This window comes from Pygocentrus nattereri, chromosome 6 (assembly GCF_015220715.1).
Source record: "Pygocentrus nattereri isolate fPygNat1 chromosome 6, fPygNat1.pri, whole genome shotgun sequence".
NCBI classification, from domain to species: domain Eukaryota; kingdom Metazoa; phylum Chordata; class Actinopteri; order Characiformes; family Serrasalmidae; genus Pygocentrus; species Pygocentrus nattereri.
Window position 1 is genome coordinate 24,069,030 of NC_051216.1, and position 14,822 is coordinate 24,083,851.

The following is a 14,822-nucleotide window of genomic DNA, read 5'->3' on the forward strand; positions in this document are numbered from 1 at the left end:
TTATAGTTTGTGGAAACAGAATGCATGGGCAGTCATTCTGTAATGATTGTTACACAGGCTTCTTGTGGATGCTTAAAAACTCTTGTGATAGATTTAAAAAATGTAAGACGATGAAATGTCAGAAAATGTCTTATTTTACAATTCTGAGAAGCCTAAAAATTTTGTGTGGTTCACCACACAAAAATATCTACCCCAAAGGGGTCCTGTGATCAGACACTGACAGATGATAAAAGGCTGGAGGACAACTGAACTGATGCATTAAATGAATCAGAATCAGTGTCAAACACACTGAAAGACCATGTAAGGGAACAAGAGAGCAGTTAATTGAACTAGATAGGAAAATTGATAACATATTGTATCTCAAAGCATACCTTATTGTTTAACATTCAGTCATTCTGTTTGAATAAAACATTAATACGTATTTGGGTCTGTGTGCATCATTGTGTGGCTGAAATGGTTTTATTTTTCTTTTGTTGAGGTCTTAAAAAAGCATTTATTATAAGCAGTTATTAAAAAGCATTGAATTTGATTTTTGAAATTGTGCAACAAGTCAATTTAAAATCTTTGTTTGAAATTAATATGATAATCAGAATCAGAATATTTTTAAAATTATATTAAATATAACAAAAAAAGTTAATAAAATGGTGCAAGCAATGTCGGTTGAAATATTAAATCTTTATTAGCATCCGTTAAGCACCTAAGCCTTTCTGGTACCCAACAATTTCAAGTTCTACATTGTTAGTTTTGCACAAACTCAGATTTCCCCACTAGTTGAAAGGGAAAATGTAGTCTCTGCTGCTCTCTAACCATTTCTGGGCTGAGCATGTGGTGAGAGTGTAATCTAATCGTCTCTCTACTCCTCTCCCTTTCACGACTCAGGGAAAACAGAGGGCCAGGTAGCTACAGGAGCCGCTTCAGCACTTCTGACGACCAGGATGTCTTTGAGGAACCAGCGCCCAGGAGCAAGACATTACCATCACGCAGCTACACTATCGATAACCCCTATGCTTTCAGAGACAAACCCATGGTGCCCTCTCTGTCTAGCCTGAGTGATGATGAGCCTGTGGCTGGCAGCATGGCATCAGACGAAGCAGTTTCTCCGCAGAGTCCTCTTAATACCAGCCCAGGGAACCAGTCAAAGATGAGTAGCAGTAAAGAAAATCAAACCAGCATATACAGCAGTCGCAACCTCCTAGATGACCCAATTCCAGCAAACATTACCAGCAAGCCCAGTTTAGTAGAGCCCACCAGCAGCAGTCGGTCCAGCAGCGCCAGCAGTCCTCCACTGGAGCCCAACAGCAAATTCAGCAGCACCACCAAGCCAGTCGACAACTCCAGCTACTCAAGCTCCATTCGCCCTGTGCCTGAACCCAGGCGTCCCTATGGAAGGGTGGAGGAGGATCAAAGCCAGGCTTCTTTGTATAAACTCGATTCAGTGCAGAGAAAGCAGCCAGAGGTGGCTCAAGTTTCCGCCTCACTCCCCAGGAGCTATCGGAGATCAGATAGCGCACGACTCACCTCCGTTGTCACGCCCAGACCTTTCGGCACCCAATCTAACAGGGTCGCCTCTATGCCCCGAGCTTACACGGTGAGAGGCCTTACTCACTTATAAAAATACTAACATGCAAAACCTGATGTTCAGTGGCTTATACATATATTAATTTGAAATACTCTGGGAGACTGAGAAATACCCAACTGTTACAGTGCATGATCTATTTACAGTCAGTGCCTGATCTGTTTACAACTCTGATGAATTATGCAGCATGCTAATTCAGTTACACTGCTGGAGTAAAGCTGCTGTGTAAAATGCTAGTAATTTTGTTAAGTGTGGGAATATAATAGTTACATAACTTAGACTTAACCTAGACATGTCTGCAATGCTAGTGGTCACCTGATGCTGTCATCTGTATTATATACCATAGTGGTCTAGCTCAAGCACATTACAGACTCGCCTACAGTATAATCTACATTCTTTGAAAAATTAATTGTAGTGATATCCTTTAACACTTCCACACAAAATAATGTGTTTCATTTCTGAACTGCTCCCAGATGGATGACTCTCACAAGCGTTTCAATGGTGATGCAGAGAGATCAGAGAAAACAACAGTTCCTAGCCGATATGCACCATTCATGAAAGAAGATGAGGCTCACTCCCAGACGAGCTCTGCTCATAGCAGTGATGAGGAGGAGGAGGAGGAAGTGGAGGAAGTGGAGGAACAAGTGGCTCCATCTACACACACCCTCTCCTCTGTCACTCCAGTCAGCAGAGTGTCTCCACAGCCCAAAGCTGTGTCCCCTGTCAACAATGCACAGCAGGTAGGTTTGCCTAGGATCTAATACGTTTTACCCTTGCATCTGAAACTGAACTGATATGAAATACTCAGAGATGCTTGTTGTGCCACTTTTTATATAGCATTTGTGAAGGCAAAATTTTATTATTACTCAAATGCACAATGTCTGTCCTACCTGTTCTGTGAGCGGTTAACCTTGTCAACGAAACAAATCCATTACCCAGTAATCCTGTGGTCAGAAGTATGGTGACTGATGAGCAGCTAGAGGATGACTGACACAAATTGGGCATAGAAAGAGATGAGGTAGTCTGTAACTGTATTCAAGGTGTACCAACAAGGTAGGTGTATCTAACTGGCCAGCAAGTGCACAGATTATGTAAAAACCTCCAGCAATGCTGCTGTGCCAGCACAACTTCCATTAACATAGATCTTCCTGATAAAGTAGTCAGTGAGTGTAGGTGACCGGCAACTCTGTGTGTGCACAAGCACTGTTTATTGCATTGCTGTATTTTTAGATGCAGTGAGCCACCAGCTTTACTCTCCATACTTGCCGTATCTGCCACAGTGTGATGCACTAGGAGCTCCCTTTTCGTCTCTCATTATGCCACAGATTGTTAGGCATTTAAATGATTTTAGTTTCATGCATAATGTTTGTCTTCCAGGAAAGCTACAGTGACATGAGAATCAGCTTGAATCAGAAACCCGGCACCAGTCGTGACTTTGGCTTCCAGAGCACCTGGGACTCCACAGGGGCTCATGTCAAATCAATACAACCAGGTATATAGAGAAACAAATAAATAGAATAAATAATGTTAATAGTTAATTATGGCTTTCCTAATGATCCTTAGAGCATCCTCCAGAGGTCAAAAGCAACACACAAGATTATCTTCCATTAACTTAATACGAAAATGCACATATGAATTGACTGAGCATATGTTGCTGTCAGCTTTGTACTTGAGTTTAATGCAAATGTTAATAGAAAATGTCTCTGCAGTCTTTTCTAAAGCTATATAGGGCAGAATTTTTCTAGGTCAAATGAGATGAGCTGCTCATCTTGTATAACATTGTTTGCTGAGGAGCAAGAGAATAAAGGCTAAAGGATAGTGTATAATACATACACAAATTACTTGCTGCTGTAAAACTGTACAGGGTACATAATATTAAAGCGAAGGATGTGCAGTTACTATATGGATTCAGAATTGTGTATTTTACATTTATGATATCTATTTGGACCTGCTGGTAGGAACTTGTCAAAGAGAATTAAATCATTTGCTAAAATAGTCCTTTCTTGTGGTTCTGCAATGATGCTTTGACCTGGATTTTTAGTAATTGAGTGGAATAGTTTTGGAAATTATTGATTCAAAGCCATAGATCTCATGTTCCAAGAAAATGACTGATACATGCTTGACATGTGCTCCTGCTACTCCTCAGTAGGAGGACTCATTGTAGTTGATGGTGCAACATGCTGAAATCTAGGTGAAATACTTAACAAAAGACAAAAAGTGCTTAATAAACAGGAAGACGGCACATTTTTAATGATCCGACACTTTCTGTGTGTTTCAATGAATGTGTAGGCAGTCCAGCACAGCTGAGCCACCTGCAGGTGGGGGATGAGATCTTAACAGTAAATGGACACAAGGTGGCAGACATGGGCTATGAGCAATGGAAGAGCAGTATGGATCAGGCCCTACAGCAGGGCAGCCTACTAATGGACATCCGCAGACACGGCAAGAACAGTAAGCTTCCACATACACCCACACCTTAAGACTCTATAATTGGGCCTCCACCAGCCCTCTCGGTCTTTGACTTCATCTTAAGATATGTTATCTAGCTATGACAGTGTTTACAAAGTGCAGAGGTGAGCCACGCTTTCATTGGTTGGGAAGAATGGCAGAATTCCTCTCTAACCTAGTAATGCAAGCAAATAACACCCAAACTGAGTGACTGCAATAGACTGCTGCAGTTGTGCGTCATTCTGTATTGGGCCTCATGACTTTATTATCAGCCGAGTCTAGGCAGATTTTAATAACTCAGCCAACCCTGATTAGTCAAGAATTAACAGCTTCTCTTATTAATGATTGCCCTCATATGTAATTTTATTTGCATTTACATTGTTATGTAGAATTTAAATGCTGTATGGCAAAAATTATTTTGAGATGTTTCATTGGGGTAACCAAAAATTATTAAATGATAAATTATTTACTGTAATTATATGTTTATAGTAATTGTAGTGTACAGCTCGGTTCAGATTAACTATAGCTTCCTACTAATTAGTTGAAATCCATAAAGCGTGATGTAGTAAAATGTTTTAAAATAGTGCAAGTGGTTGTCATATACTCAGCTGTTTAGGCTGTAATTTTGTAAGCATGTAAATGTAAGCATTTAGTCAGAAGATTTAAACATTAACAGATTTAAAGATGACTATAGTTCAGAGAAGACAAGTTGAGAAACCATAGTGCAATAAACTTATTTCACACCAGTTTTCAGTTCCCTAAGCCCTGTTTCACTCTGAGTGGGTAACTTGGTTAGTTTGTGTACAAGATTATTAGCTGACACAGAAGAATGTCTGTCTCCTTTCTCATTGTCTGTGTGTATATGTGCTCAACTATCTGTCAGACTTCCAGTTTCTCACTTTGTTTCTCACTGTCTCACAACTGTCCTGTTGTCAACCTCTCCCACGCTATGTATGTCTTGTTTGGTGTGTGGTCTGCATATTCTGTGTGAACAGTGCAATTTTAACCCAGCTTGTGAAGGTTCATGGTGCTCTTTAGCAATGTTTTTTGTGGTGTTTATCAACAAGCTTATACCATTTGCTATCCTGTAGTTTTGATTGACATTAATGTTAATACTTTTGCAATTATACCTATCCTTTCATGAACTGCATTATTGGGAGGTATAAGCTTGTTGGTAAAACTGGTGTGTGGAGCTCCAAAGGCTGCATGGCAGGAGAAGGTGGTCTGTCTGTCAACCCCACTATCTGGTAGCGCTAACCTGGTAGCTAAGGCCTTTTCCATCAGACGCCTCTGTGTAACCATGTGTCTCTTATTGTAGTCGCTAATTCTGTGTTTTTAAAATGGATGATTCTGACCATGCGTCATTATCAGACTGGGGCAGAGACCTACCTTCCCTTCCATTTAAAAGCCATAAGACGATCAATCTGACCAGTGCGGATCCTCTAGGTTCCCCTGAGACATATCTCAGCTCCAACGTCAGCTTCACCTCCCACCCGGCCGTGGACACCGCCGTGAAAACTCTGAATGTCACTTCCCAAAATGCCAATGTAAGCATATAGTGTGCTAAACATTAATTTTAATTTCATTCCTTTACAATTAGTACAAGTCAGTGGATTTCTGAAGCTGTCATTTTATATCAGTAAACACATGACTCACCGGTTCTCGTTTGCAGAATCTGGCTTCCAGTAGCATAAATGGTGGGATCCGTGAGCAGCCGGTGACTCTGAGGAACAAAGGTAAAGCACATTTCTCACATTTACTCAGTTTATGACTGGCCTACACTAATACAAGTGGAAAATGCAAGCTTTTCTTGAGTGTTTTGCTTGTTGTATAGGATGCTGTTTCATTATAGCGTGTGGTTTGTATTGTTGGGCATTTTTGAGAAGTTTAAAATTTATGTCGTTAAAATGTTTACATTTGCAAACCTGCATCACATTCTGTACTTACATTGTTTTTTTTAAATGTATACTAATGAATCTGTCTTTTCAGGTGAGCCGAATCTTATTACTTTTTCTCATTTTCTGTCCTCCTCTGATCTGTTTTATCCCTTGCATAGAATCAGAACCCATTTCATTGAAAAACTTAAAAAGGAGATCAGAGTTTTTTGAACAAGGTAAAAGAGCAGCCGAAAGCTGGCTGTGTGGTTTTTGGTGCTGGGCACTGCTAGGCCTTCATCCTGTCATCGTCTTCTTCCTCTTTGTAGCTAAAGTCTTCATAACCCATGTGCTCTTCCCTCAGGCTCAGCAGGGAACACAGTCAATGCTCTGGTCTATCTCTGTGGTAAACAGAGTTCAGTGTGCAGTGTTCACCTACACGTCAACATACTGACATGCTGTCTGTAAAAGCCCCAGAGCACATGAATAAGAAAAGAATAAGGTGGACAGAGAGAGAGATTACACACTCTATATGTTTCAGAGCAACAATCAAACTGCTAACATGATTTGATATACATTTTTCAGAGGCGCTGCAGTTTCTGTTCAGAGCAACAAAGAAACCTTTGACATGAATATACTTTTTTCAGAGGCTCACAAGTTTCTGGTGCGGTCAGAATGTGCTTTAAAACTACTATATGGGCTCCACAAGACTGCATGTCAAGTCCCATACTGACATATCAACACCCAAGACTGTCTTAGACTCCACATCAGAGGAATATTAGATTCCGCTGCGGTCTTTCTGCAGATCAGTGCTATGGCAGTGTCAGAGATCCTCCTCGTCTATAAATGATGTAGTAGATATATTGAGAAAATGGTTAGCATTCAGCATTCCCTCTTGGCCTACATCTGTTATTCCTCAGAATATCATCCCTTCTTTTTCCAAAAATCAGATCAGCCAATAAGGAAAATATTCAGTAATCTGTATTGTGGTCTGTGTTGGTATGGTGTTCAGGTTACGCACAGTGCTTCTCTGCCCTTTTGCATGCTGCTGTGCTTCTGTGCATGGATCTGGCATCCTGACCTTCTAATGGCCAGTGTTTCTGCATGTGGCATGTGACTGTTTATCATTGGGAAGTGTGGGCTTTTTTGTTTGTTTGTTTGTTTGTTTGTTTTTTTTTTGGGGGGGGGGGTTAGCTTTTGCCAACTTGCTGCATGTGACTGAAAAGTTTTTAGTAGTTTACAAATAATCATATCATAATTGCATTATGTATTATTAGGGGTGTAACAATATGAATCATTGCATAGTGGTGTATTGTAAAGTATTGTTTTTGCTAGTGTGTTAGCTACTAGCTATTGGCTCAGGGCTAACATTCGCTCATGGCTTGTGCATTATCTTGGACCACTTTTTTGATTTGATGAGTACTTCACTCTGCCATTCTAAAGTCTTAAGTTATTTTATTATGTTGAATGGTTTCGTTAATTGAAAATGGAAACTTGTTTTTCCGGGACCCCTCATTTTACTGGACTGAAAAATGTACAGTCTGAATTGTTACACCCCTACCATGTAATATAATCTGTAGATGTAAAGGAATTGCATGATGTTTTTACATATTTCCATGATGTTCAATAGAATTCAAATTTGCTGAAATAACTATATTAAGTGCTACAACGCAAAGGTTTCAAATTTGTCTTTCTTTTCTAGGGGGATCTGAAACTGCAATATCAGATGTAAGCAAAGTTGCTTGCTCATACTATTTTTACAAGCCCTGGCCTATCATTTTCAATGGCTGTACATGCAGTTGAAAACATGTCTTTGGATAATGAAAATAATGAGTCTAAGAATACTTTGCTTTGTTGGCCAATTTTAGATTTAAGTTATTTCAGATGTTTATTTTACATCCTACAGTATTTTTCAAATGTAAACTTATGAACTCGTTATCCATGATAGAGACTCCGCATAACAGTAATGACTTTAGCTGATAGTTATCTGGTGTAAGCTGCATACATTTACAGACTGAATGACTGAAATATTTCTCTGTGATCTCTAGTTGCCTGTTCCTTCGCTCTCTGCATCCTCCAACCGATGGTCCTGGGATCCCGAGGAAGAACGCAGGCGGCAGGAGAAATGGCAAAAAGAGCAGGAGCGTTTGCTGCAGGTAACCTAACCCTAAATTACTCTCATTTTATCTGTGTTTGTGAAGAGATAAAAGTTCTGTTGAACAGATGGCCGAGCTTATGGCGTTCCTGAAGCTTATGTAACATCTTCTCATTATTAGGAGGATGTACTTTATTATGTGCCAAACACAAGCTTAGTAAATAAAGGGCATTCACTTTTGGATCTGAACTAAAGTAAATGTAGACTCCTGCTCCTCAGATTTTTCTTTTTTTTCTTTTTTCTAAAATCAAAGGTAACAATGCTGAGTTTATCTCCTCTTTGCTGCAGTAACAGCCTTTACTCTTCTTGGAAGGCTTTACATTAGGTTTTAAAACATTGCTGTCAGGATTTGATTGCATTCAGCCACAGGCATTAGTTAGGTCACTGAATGCCAGTGTCAGGAATCACTGCACCTAAAAGTAGCTAAATCCACTGATTATAAGGGGTGTCTTCATACTTTTGAATGTACAGTGTATATGAAATTACATGAGCAAGGATAATAGTATTTATTTGCATCCCACTTTGTTTGACTTCTACAGTTCTACAGCAAAATTAAAAGTGACATCTAAATACAGTAATAATGAGAGCTCTGAAATCTGAAATTTTCTACAGGAGAAGTATCGTCGGGATCAAGAGAAACTGGAGGAGGAGTTTAGAAAAGCTCAGCAAGAGGCTCTGAATGAGGGCACAAAACTGTATGAAGAGGTGAGAATGTCATCTTACTGTGAGAATCATATATTTGAGAATAAACTGTTATAACAGGATTAGTACTAACTTAATGTTCTTCTTTGTGATGCCACTCAACAGGAGATGAGGAGCCTAGAGCTGGAGCGGCTCAGTATCAACACCTACTCTCCTCCATCTCCTCTCAGCCAGGCCACTCCTTCATCAGAGGAGCATGAGGCCTTTAAACTGGCCCTCCAGGAGGAGGAGGAAAGAAGGCAGAGAGAGGAGAACCAGCGTCAAGAGGAGCAGATGAGAAGAAAAGAGGAACAGGAGCGCTTGGAGGAGGAAAAAAGAAGAAGGGCGGAGCAGGAGCACTTAGAGGAGGAAAAGAGAAGAAGGGCGGAACAGGAGCGCTTAGAGGAGGAAAAGAGAAGAAGGGCGGAAAAACAGCGCCTAGAGGAGGAGAGGAGAAGAAGGGAGGAACAGGAGCGCCTAGAGGAGGAGAGGAGAAGAAGGGAACAGCAGAAACGACTAGAGGAGGAGAAGAAAAAGAGGGAGGAGCAGGAGCGTCAGCGTAAGGAGGAGGAAAGAAGGAGGAGAGAGGAGGAGGAGAGGAGGCGCCAGGAGGCCCAGGAGAGGCAGCAGGAAAAGTAAGCAGCAGGTTCCTTACAGTTGAATGTTTAGGGCAAGACGTAGGTTTGAGGTTTGCATTGAGGCTCTGCATGTTTGCTGCACTTGCAGTGTAAGCATACTCATATATACTCATATTTCATGTGTATAATAATTGAAAATAATATGCCACTGCACTGCAGTACTGTAGCACAGGCAGTATTGCAGTGTAGGACTTTCACCATTGCTGCATGGTTTTGCACTGAATGATAAACTGATCAAACTAACACTGTCCATTGTGTCATAACTCATGCATTAATAACCAGACCACTCACGTGTGGTGTTCTGTGCCCATCTGTTTGTGAATGCTTAAACCTGTGCTTCTATGTACCGCTTCTGCTGTTTGATCACAGTGATGTGGACTATGGCAAAACCACAATTTTTCCTGAGCTATCCTACTCAGACAGGTAAAATAATCATTCGTTTAATATGTACATGCTGCATTTGACTTGTTTTAACACAACTAATAAATTACTTAAACACAATCCGCTTAAAAATACAAGACTATATACCATGCCCTTATAGGGGGATTCCTCCAATTTTTCAACATTTCTGCATACTTTAAATCATTAAGAGGTAAAGAAAGTAATTTAGAGTGGTTTGATGAGAATTACGCCATTCTAGATTAAAGCATCAGAATTGCTCACAGTGGAATTGATAGAAACCACCTGTCAAGCAGAAACAGAGCAAACCTCTTCTGACCTTTTAATGCCTTTCAACTCGTGATGGAGCTATGTCAGTGTTTTTTTTTTTTTGCCAGCTTCTTGTTCAGATTTTCCTCTTCTATCCGAAATGGTGCAGCAGTTACATTATCTCGCCTCAGGCTAGCATAACCATTGAAATAACCATAGTCTGTGCAACTGACGCAGCTAAGGAAACAAAGCAGTCATCGTGTTTCACAGATAGATTTTTAATTATATGATAAAAAAAATAAATAACTACAGTCGTTTTGTAGTTCTGTGTCTTATTTTTATTTTGAGTCCCTGCCAAAGCTGTCGGTCATGAAGCTAGTGCAGTGTAAGCTTAGCTAAGATTAGAGAAATGAATCCTCAAAGCTTTGACAACAAACCATGTTAATTACAGCTCTACGCATTCACACACATGGCTTTACATGTTAATGATTGAATTATGCCAAAATTTTGAAATAAATGGTGGAGTTCCCCCTCAAGAATATTTACAGCCTAATTAGTATTTTTTTTTAAATTAACATTTAAATTGTTTTTTTATGGTTTTTTTTTAAGGTTGAAGTCAAAATCTACGCCAGAGCTTGATGAAATGGGAAAAGCAGACACTAAAGGTTAGCATGTTTGTATTTCTTCTTTATTCATTGCCCATTCGACCTGATAAGGATCTGCTGGAGCTGCTGTATTTGGGAGGTCATGCTGAAAGTTTACACAGCCTGGTTTAATGAAGCTTATTTACAGAACAGTCTGCTTTAATCAGTTCAGAGCCTTGTTGGAGTGTAAGTTCGATTGTATGCAGGTGTGTATAAAAAGCACAGGGGCTTGGCTGACTGGTTCTTGGAGGAAGAATTAAGAAGAAAGAAAGATCCTCATATCCTAAGACAGCAGGCAGCATCCGAGCTGGAACTAGAGAGAAGAAGCATCCTTAATGCTATGAAATACAGAAACCCAGAAAGAGGTGGGCCGTGGCACAAGACCATGCCAATCAAGAAGCCCAGCCAATCACCTTGGACTGATTAACAAAAATCTATGATGATCAATGCAACCCAATACAAAATCCAATTAAGCATGAGTCCTCACCACTCAATCAGTGTGCACCAGAACTTGATTCAGGATAAATGTGATCACATAGTCCGCTGTAGATTGCAAACAGAGTGATGCTCAATATGCGTGTTTTTGCTTTTATAATATTTTTGCCTACTTTAATATCTTTAGCTATAAGTACTGGTCTGGGTGAGAAGAAAGAGTCATTATCTCAAGCTGAGTTGGAGAGGCAGCAGATCATTCAGGAGATGAAGAAGAAGACTCCGTTGCTGACAGACAGCAGCTGGATCCGCCAGCAAAACACCACCAGCAACACCAGTAAAGAACCTATCAGTCTGCCCATGAGGAGGTCAGTGCATATAATAATCATAGCCAACATAGAGGGTCCACTTGTGGCCAAAAATTGTTGAAACAGAAGAACTAGTTGGTGACCAGTCCATCTGTGACATTCTTTGAACTTGAACTTGTCTTCATTTAATATGTATTTTGTAGTAAATTGATGCATTAACCATTTTAATAAATGCTTTTGTTAACCGCAAATATGCTTGCAGTAGCATATAAATGGCCTAAAATGCTTTAACTATTAAAAATAACTATTGTTACTTGTGAGCATTGACAGCTAATGCTACTATGCTGGCTTGACAGAGGTGAGTCTTTGGATAATCTTGATTCAACCCTCCCCTCATGGAGGTCATCATGGACACCAGGCAGCACTTCCTCCATCCCAGATTATAGCCGGCCTTATTCCAGCTCCTCCTCCCACCATCCAGCCTCTGCCACACTGCCTGCATCCCAATCCCTGAGCTCCCTCAGGCAGTCGTGGTCCACATCCTCCACTCCTGCCCAGGTCCATAACAGACAAACAGACCCTCAGTCACGGAACAGGTACTCCCTCTATGTGACATTATGTGTCAAAAACCTCTAGTGATGTGAGTGTACATACACTCACATACATACATAGTTTATCAGGTACACTTATCAGTACCAGTGCAAACCACGGAAACATGCCACTTCAATGTTAGTGTCACTGCTGTGCTGAGAATGATCCACCATTCAAAAAATATCTATTCAGCGGTGGTCCGCAGGTGCTACTTTTCCACTAATAAATTAGGTTGAAAGGTGCTGAACAATTATGTATTGTATGAAAAGGGCTTCATTTGATATGATTGAAAGATTTGGGGAAAATATCTAGTTGCTATTTTTTGGCAAATTGTGATTTAAATTGTGATTTATATATTTTCTTTCTTGATTTTCAATGCAAATATGTTAAATTATCAATCTAACAACAGTTAAATGCTAAACTGCAGAGTGGAGCTGGTTGTGCAAGCCAGTAACTGTGGCTAATAGCCCCACACACCACAGAACGGGTTACATGCTACTGCACCACCAGTAACTGTGCTTCACTTGCTCAGATTTAAGTCTTTAATCCTTAAACTTGGGTGCAATGAAAAGATCCTGTCTTGTATTTTATCAAACTCTTAGACTACTAGCTAGTATAGCCAGTGGCGCATTAAGCAATTGCAAACCCACATGTACATGGTAGTTAGACTGCATAAAACAGTGCAGGTACAAGGTGAGTGTACCTAATAAACTGTGAGGATTTGTAGTTGTAAGTCTTGCACATTCCGCCAGTCCCCAAGCTATGTATACTGTCTTCAAGGCCTCACCCCATTGAGTGATGTGGTAGTCTGTCTTGGTCTCTCAGGTCATTTTTACATTCTGTAATCTAGGTCAGTCAGTGGCAAGAAAATCTGTACTTTCTGTGAAATGCCCCTGGGCAAAGGAGCGGCCATGATCATCGAGTCCCTGGGGCTCTGTTATCATTTACCTTGCTTTAAGGTGAGAAATCCTCCTTTTCTGGGGGGTCAAGTCAACCTTGCTGCCCTGATGGCTAACCTGCCTTACTCTGCCCTTCTTGCTTTAATGCTTACCCTGCCAGCATCCTTTAACCACAGAGGCACTTCCCTATTTTTAAATGTTCAGTGTTTAAATCATCTAGCACATGTCTTTGAATGTTTTGATGAACTGTTACAAACAGCCAGCACAAATTAACAGCCCTCATTTATTTGGTTGGAACGTCTCCGGTTTTGGTTGGAACGTCTCTATTGTGAGGATTCTCAGAGCATCTGTGCCAAACAGTCTAGTCTCTGAATTTAGAACATATCCTGGTGCATTCAGTCACCAGTGCAATTATAGTAGCATGCCTGATTTAGTGCTTAATCACTGCTGGGGCTTCCATCATCACACTTTTTATAGTGCCTTAGCATTTCACGTTTCTATCCAATTTTCTTGCTGGGTTGGGTCTTTGACATGCTGGTGAATGGTTTCCCCGGAGATTAAAGTTTATCTTATTAAAGCGACGACTCACTGCAGCAGTGAGTCAGAGATCAAAGATCAAATCTCCGTTCATATGTAGGTGAGTATATGCTTATGCGTATACATGACCCAGTCTCTTACTTTGTGTCCCTGTGCTTCATGTTTTAGTGTATTGAGTGCAAAGCTGATCTTGGAGGCTCAGAAGCTGGAGCTGAAGTCAGAATACGAAACAAACAGCTCTATTGTAACTCCTGCTATACGCGAGTCAAAAGTAAGCCATAGTTCACCTGGCACATAATACACGAATCAGTGATTCATGATTTGACTTGGGAAAGTGTGCAGGTGTTCTGACATAAAAGCTCTCCTCTCCGCAGATGGGCAGCCCAATGACATGTGATCTCACAGGGTTACAGCAGATTGAGGAAGAACCTACCCCATTCAAGTAACCACGAACACTGCAAGCATCGCCACACGTGCGAACGATTTTGTCGAGCTGGCCGTTGAGATTACACAGTCATCTTTTTTTCTTTTGTTTCACTTTAGAAAGGGTGAGATTAACAAATGTGTGCGTTTCCATAAAAGTATTAGAGATTGATTGTACAGAGTATGAGGGACATACATTTAATTGGAACCTAGCAATGAAAGAATTATTGCATGCTGTGTTCTTCACAAATGAAACATGGATGATTTCTGCCTGGCTGAACAGATATCACTAAAGTTTATATATATATGTATATATATAATATAAAAGAGAGGTAGAATCTGCTTTTTCGTCACTGCTTGTTGAGGCTATCTGGCTGTCTTTATGAGTCTTTTGTTATATTTGGTCTGCTGTCAAAGATATCCTGTCCTGTTTATTTTTGTGCCTTTCTGTTTATGATGGGGAAAGATGATTTAGAATAAACACATTAAGAATATATTTTAAAGTGGCATGGTTTGTAGGTGAGGTTTTATTTGTTGATGGCATCCAGTTTAAGCATTTAAGGCATTTACGTAAGATTTTCCACAGAGTAAAACAATCTCTTACATACAGCACAAAAAGAAATTGTATTCCCTAGTATTTGTAAATAAAGTTACCGAAATTGAATTTGTGTCTGAATTTCATTATTATTTCATTGGATTTTCACAGTATTAGATGCAGTGGTCATGCACAGCTTTTGATTACCCTTGACTAACATACTGCACATTGATAAGGATTTGCATATTATCTACATAATTGTTATATCTACATATTAAAAATACCATGTATAAGTGTAATGTATTTTTACATGAAGGCTTATAGACCACACATAGTAGTTGACTTTCACAATTTTTTTGTCTGATAAAACTTGTCGGGAGTGGGCTCTACACATACAAGACATATTAATGCTGTAATACAATTAATATCACAT

The 14,822-nt window shown here is 40.1% G+C and overlaps 1 protein-coding gene across 1 annotated transcript in view; it reads left to right on the forward strand.

Moving 5' to 3' along the window:
• Positions 1-14,518, forward strand: part of lmo7a (LIM domain 7a) — a 45,396-nt gene extending 30,878 nt beyond the window's left edge. The window contains exons 17-35 of the mRNA XM_037539138.1: positions 880-1,588; positions 2,050-2,316; positions 2,954-3,068; positions 3,866-4,027; positions 5,396-5,571; positions 5,697-5,760; positions 6,263-6,304; positions 7,601-7,626; positions 7,947-8,054; positions 8,666-8,758; positions 8,861-9,369; positions 9,742-9,795; positions 10,630-10,685; positions 10,871-11,029; positions 11,287-11,464; positions 11,761-12,000; positions 12,846-12,954; positions 13,600-13,702; positions 13,806-14,518. Coding sequence (XP_037395035.1) covers positions 880-1,588; positions 2,050-2,316; positions 2,954-3,068; positions 3,866-4,027; positions 5,396-5,571; positions 5,697-5,760; positions 6,263-6,304; positions 7,601-7,626; positions 7,947-8,054; positions 8,666-8,758; positions 8,861-9,369; positions 9,742-9,795; positions 10,630-10,685; positions 10,871-11,029; positions 11,287-11,464; positions 11,761-12,000; positions 12,846-12,954; positions 13,600-13,702; positions 13,806-13,828 — 3,193 coding nt within the window. The 3' untranslated portion in view covers positions 13,829-14,518. The remainder of the gene's footprint in view (positions 1-879; positions 1,589-2,049; positions 2,317-2,953; positions 3,069-3,865; positions 4,028-5,395; positions 5,572-5,696; positions 5,761-6,262; positions 6,305-7,600; positions 7,627-7,946; positions 8,055-8,665; positions 8,759-8,860; positions 9,370-9,741; positions 9,796-10,629; positions 10,686-10,870; positions 11,030-11,286; positions 11,465-11,760; positions 12,001-12,845; positions 12,955-13,599; positions 13,703-13,805) is intronic.
• Positions 14,519-14,822: the final 304 nt, after the last annotated feature.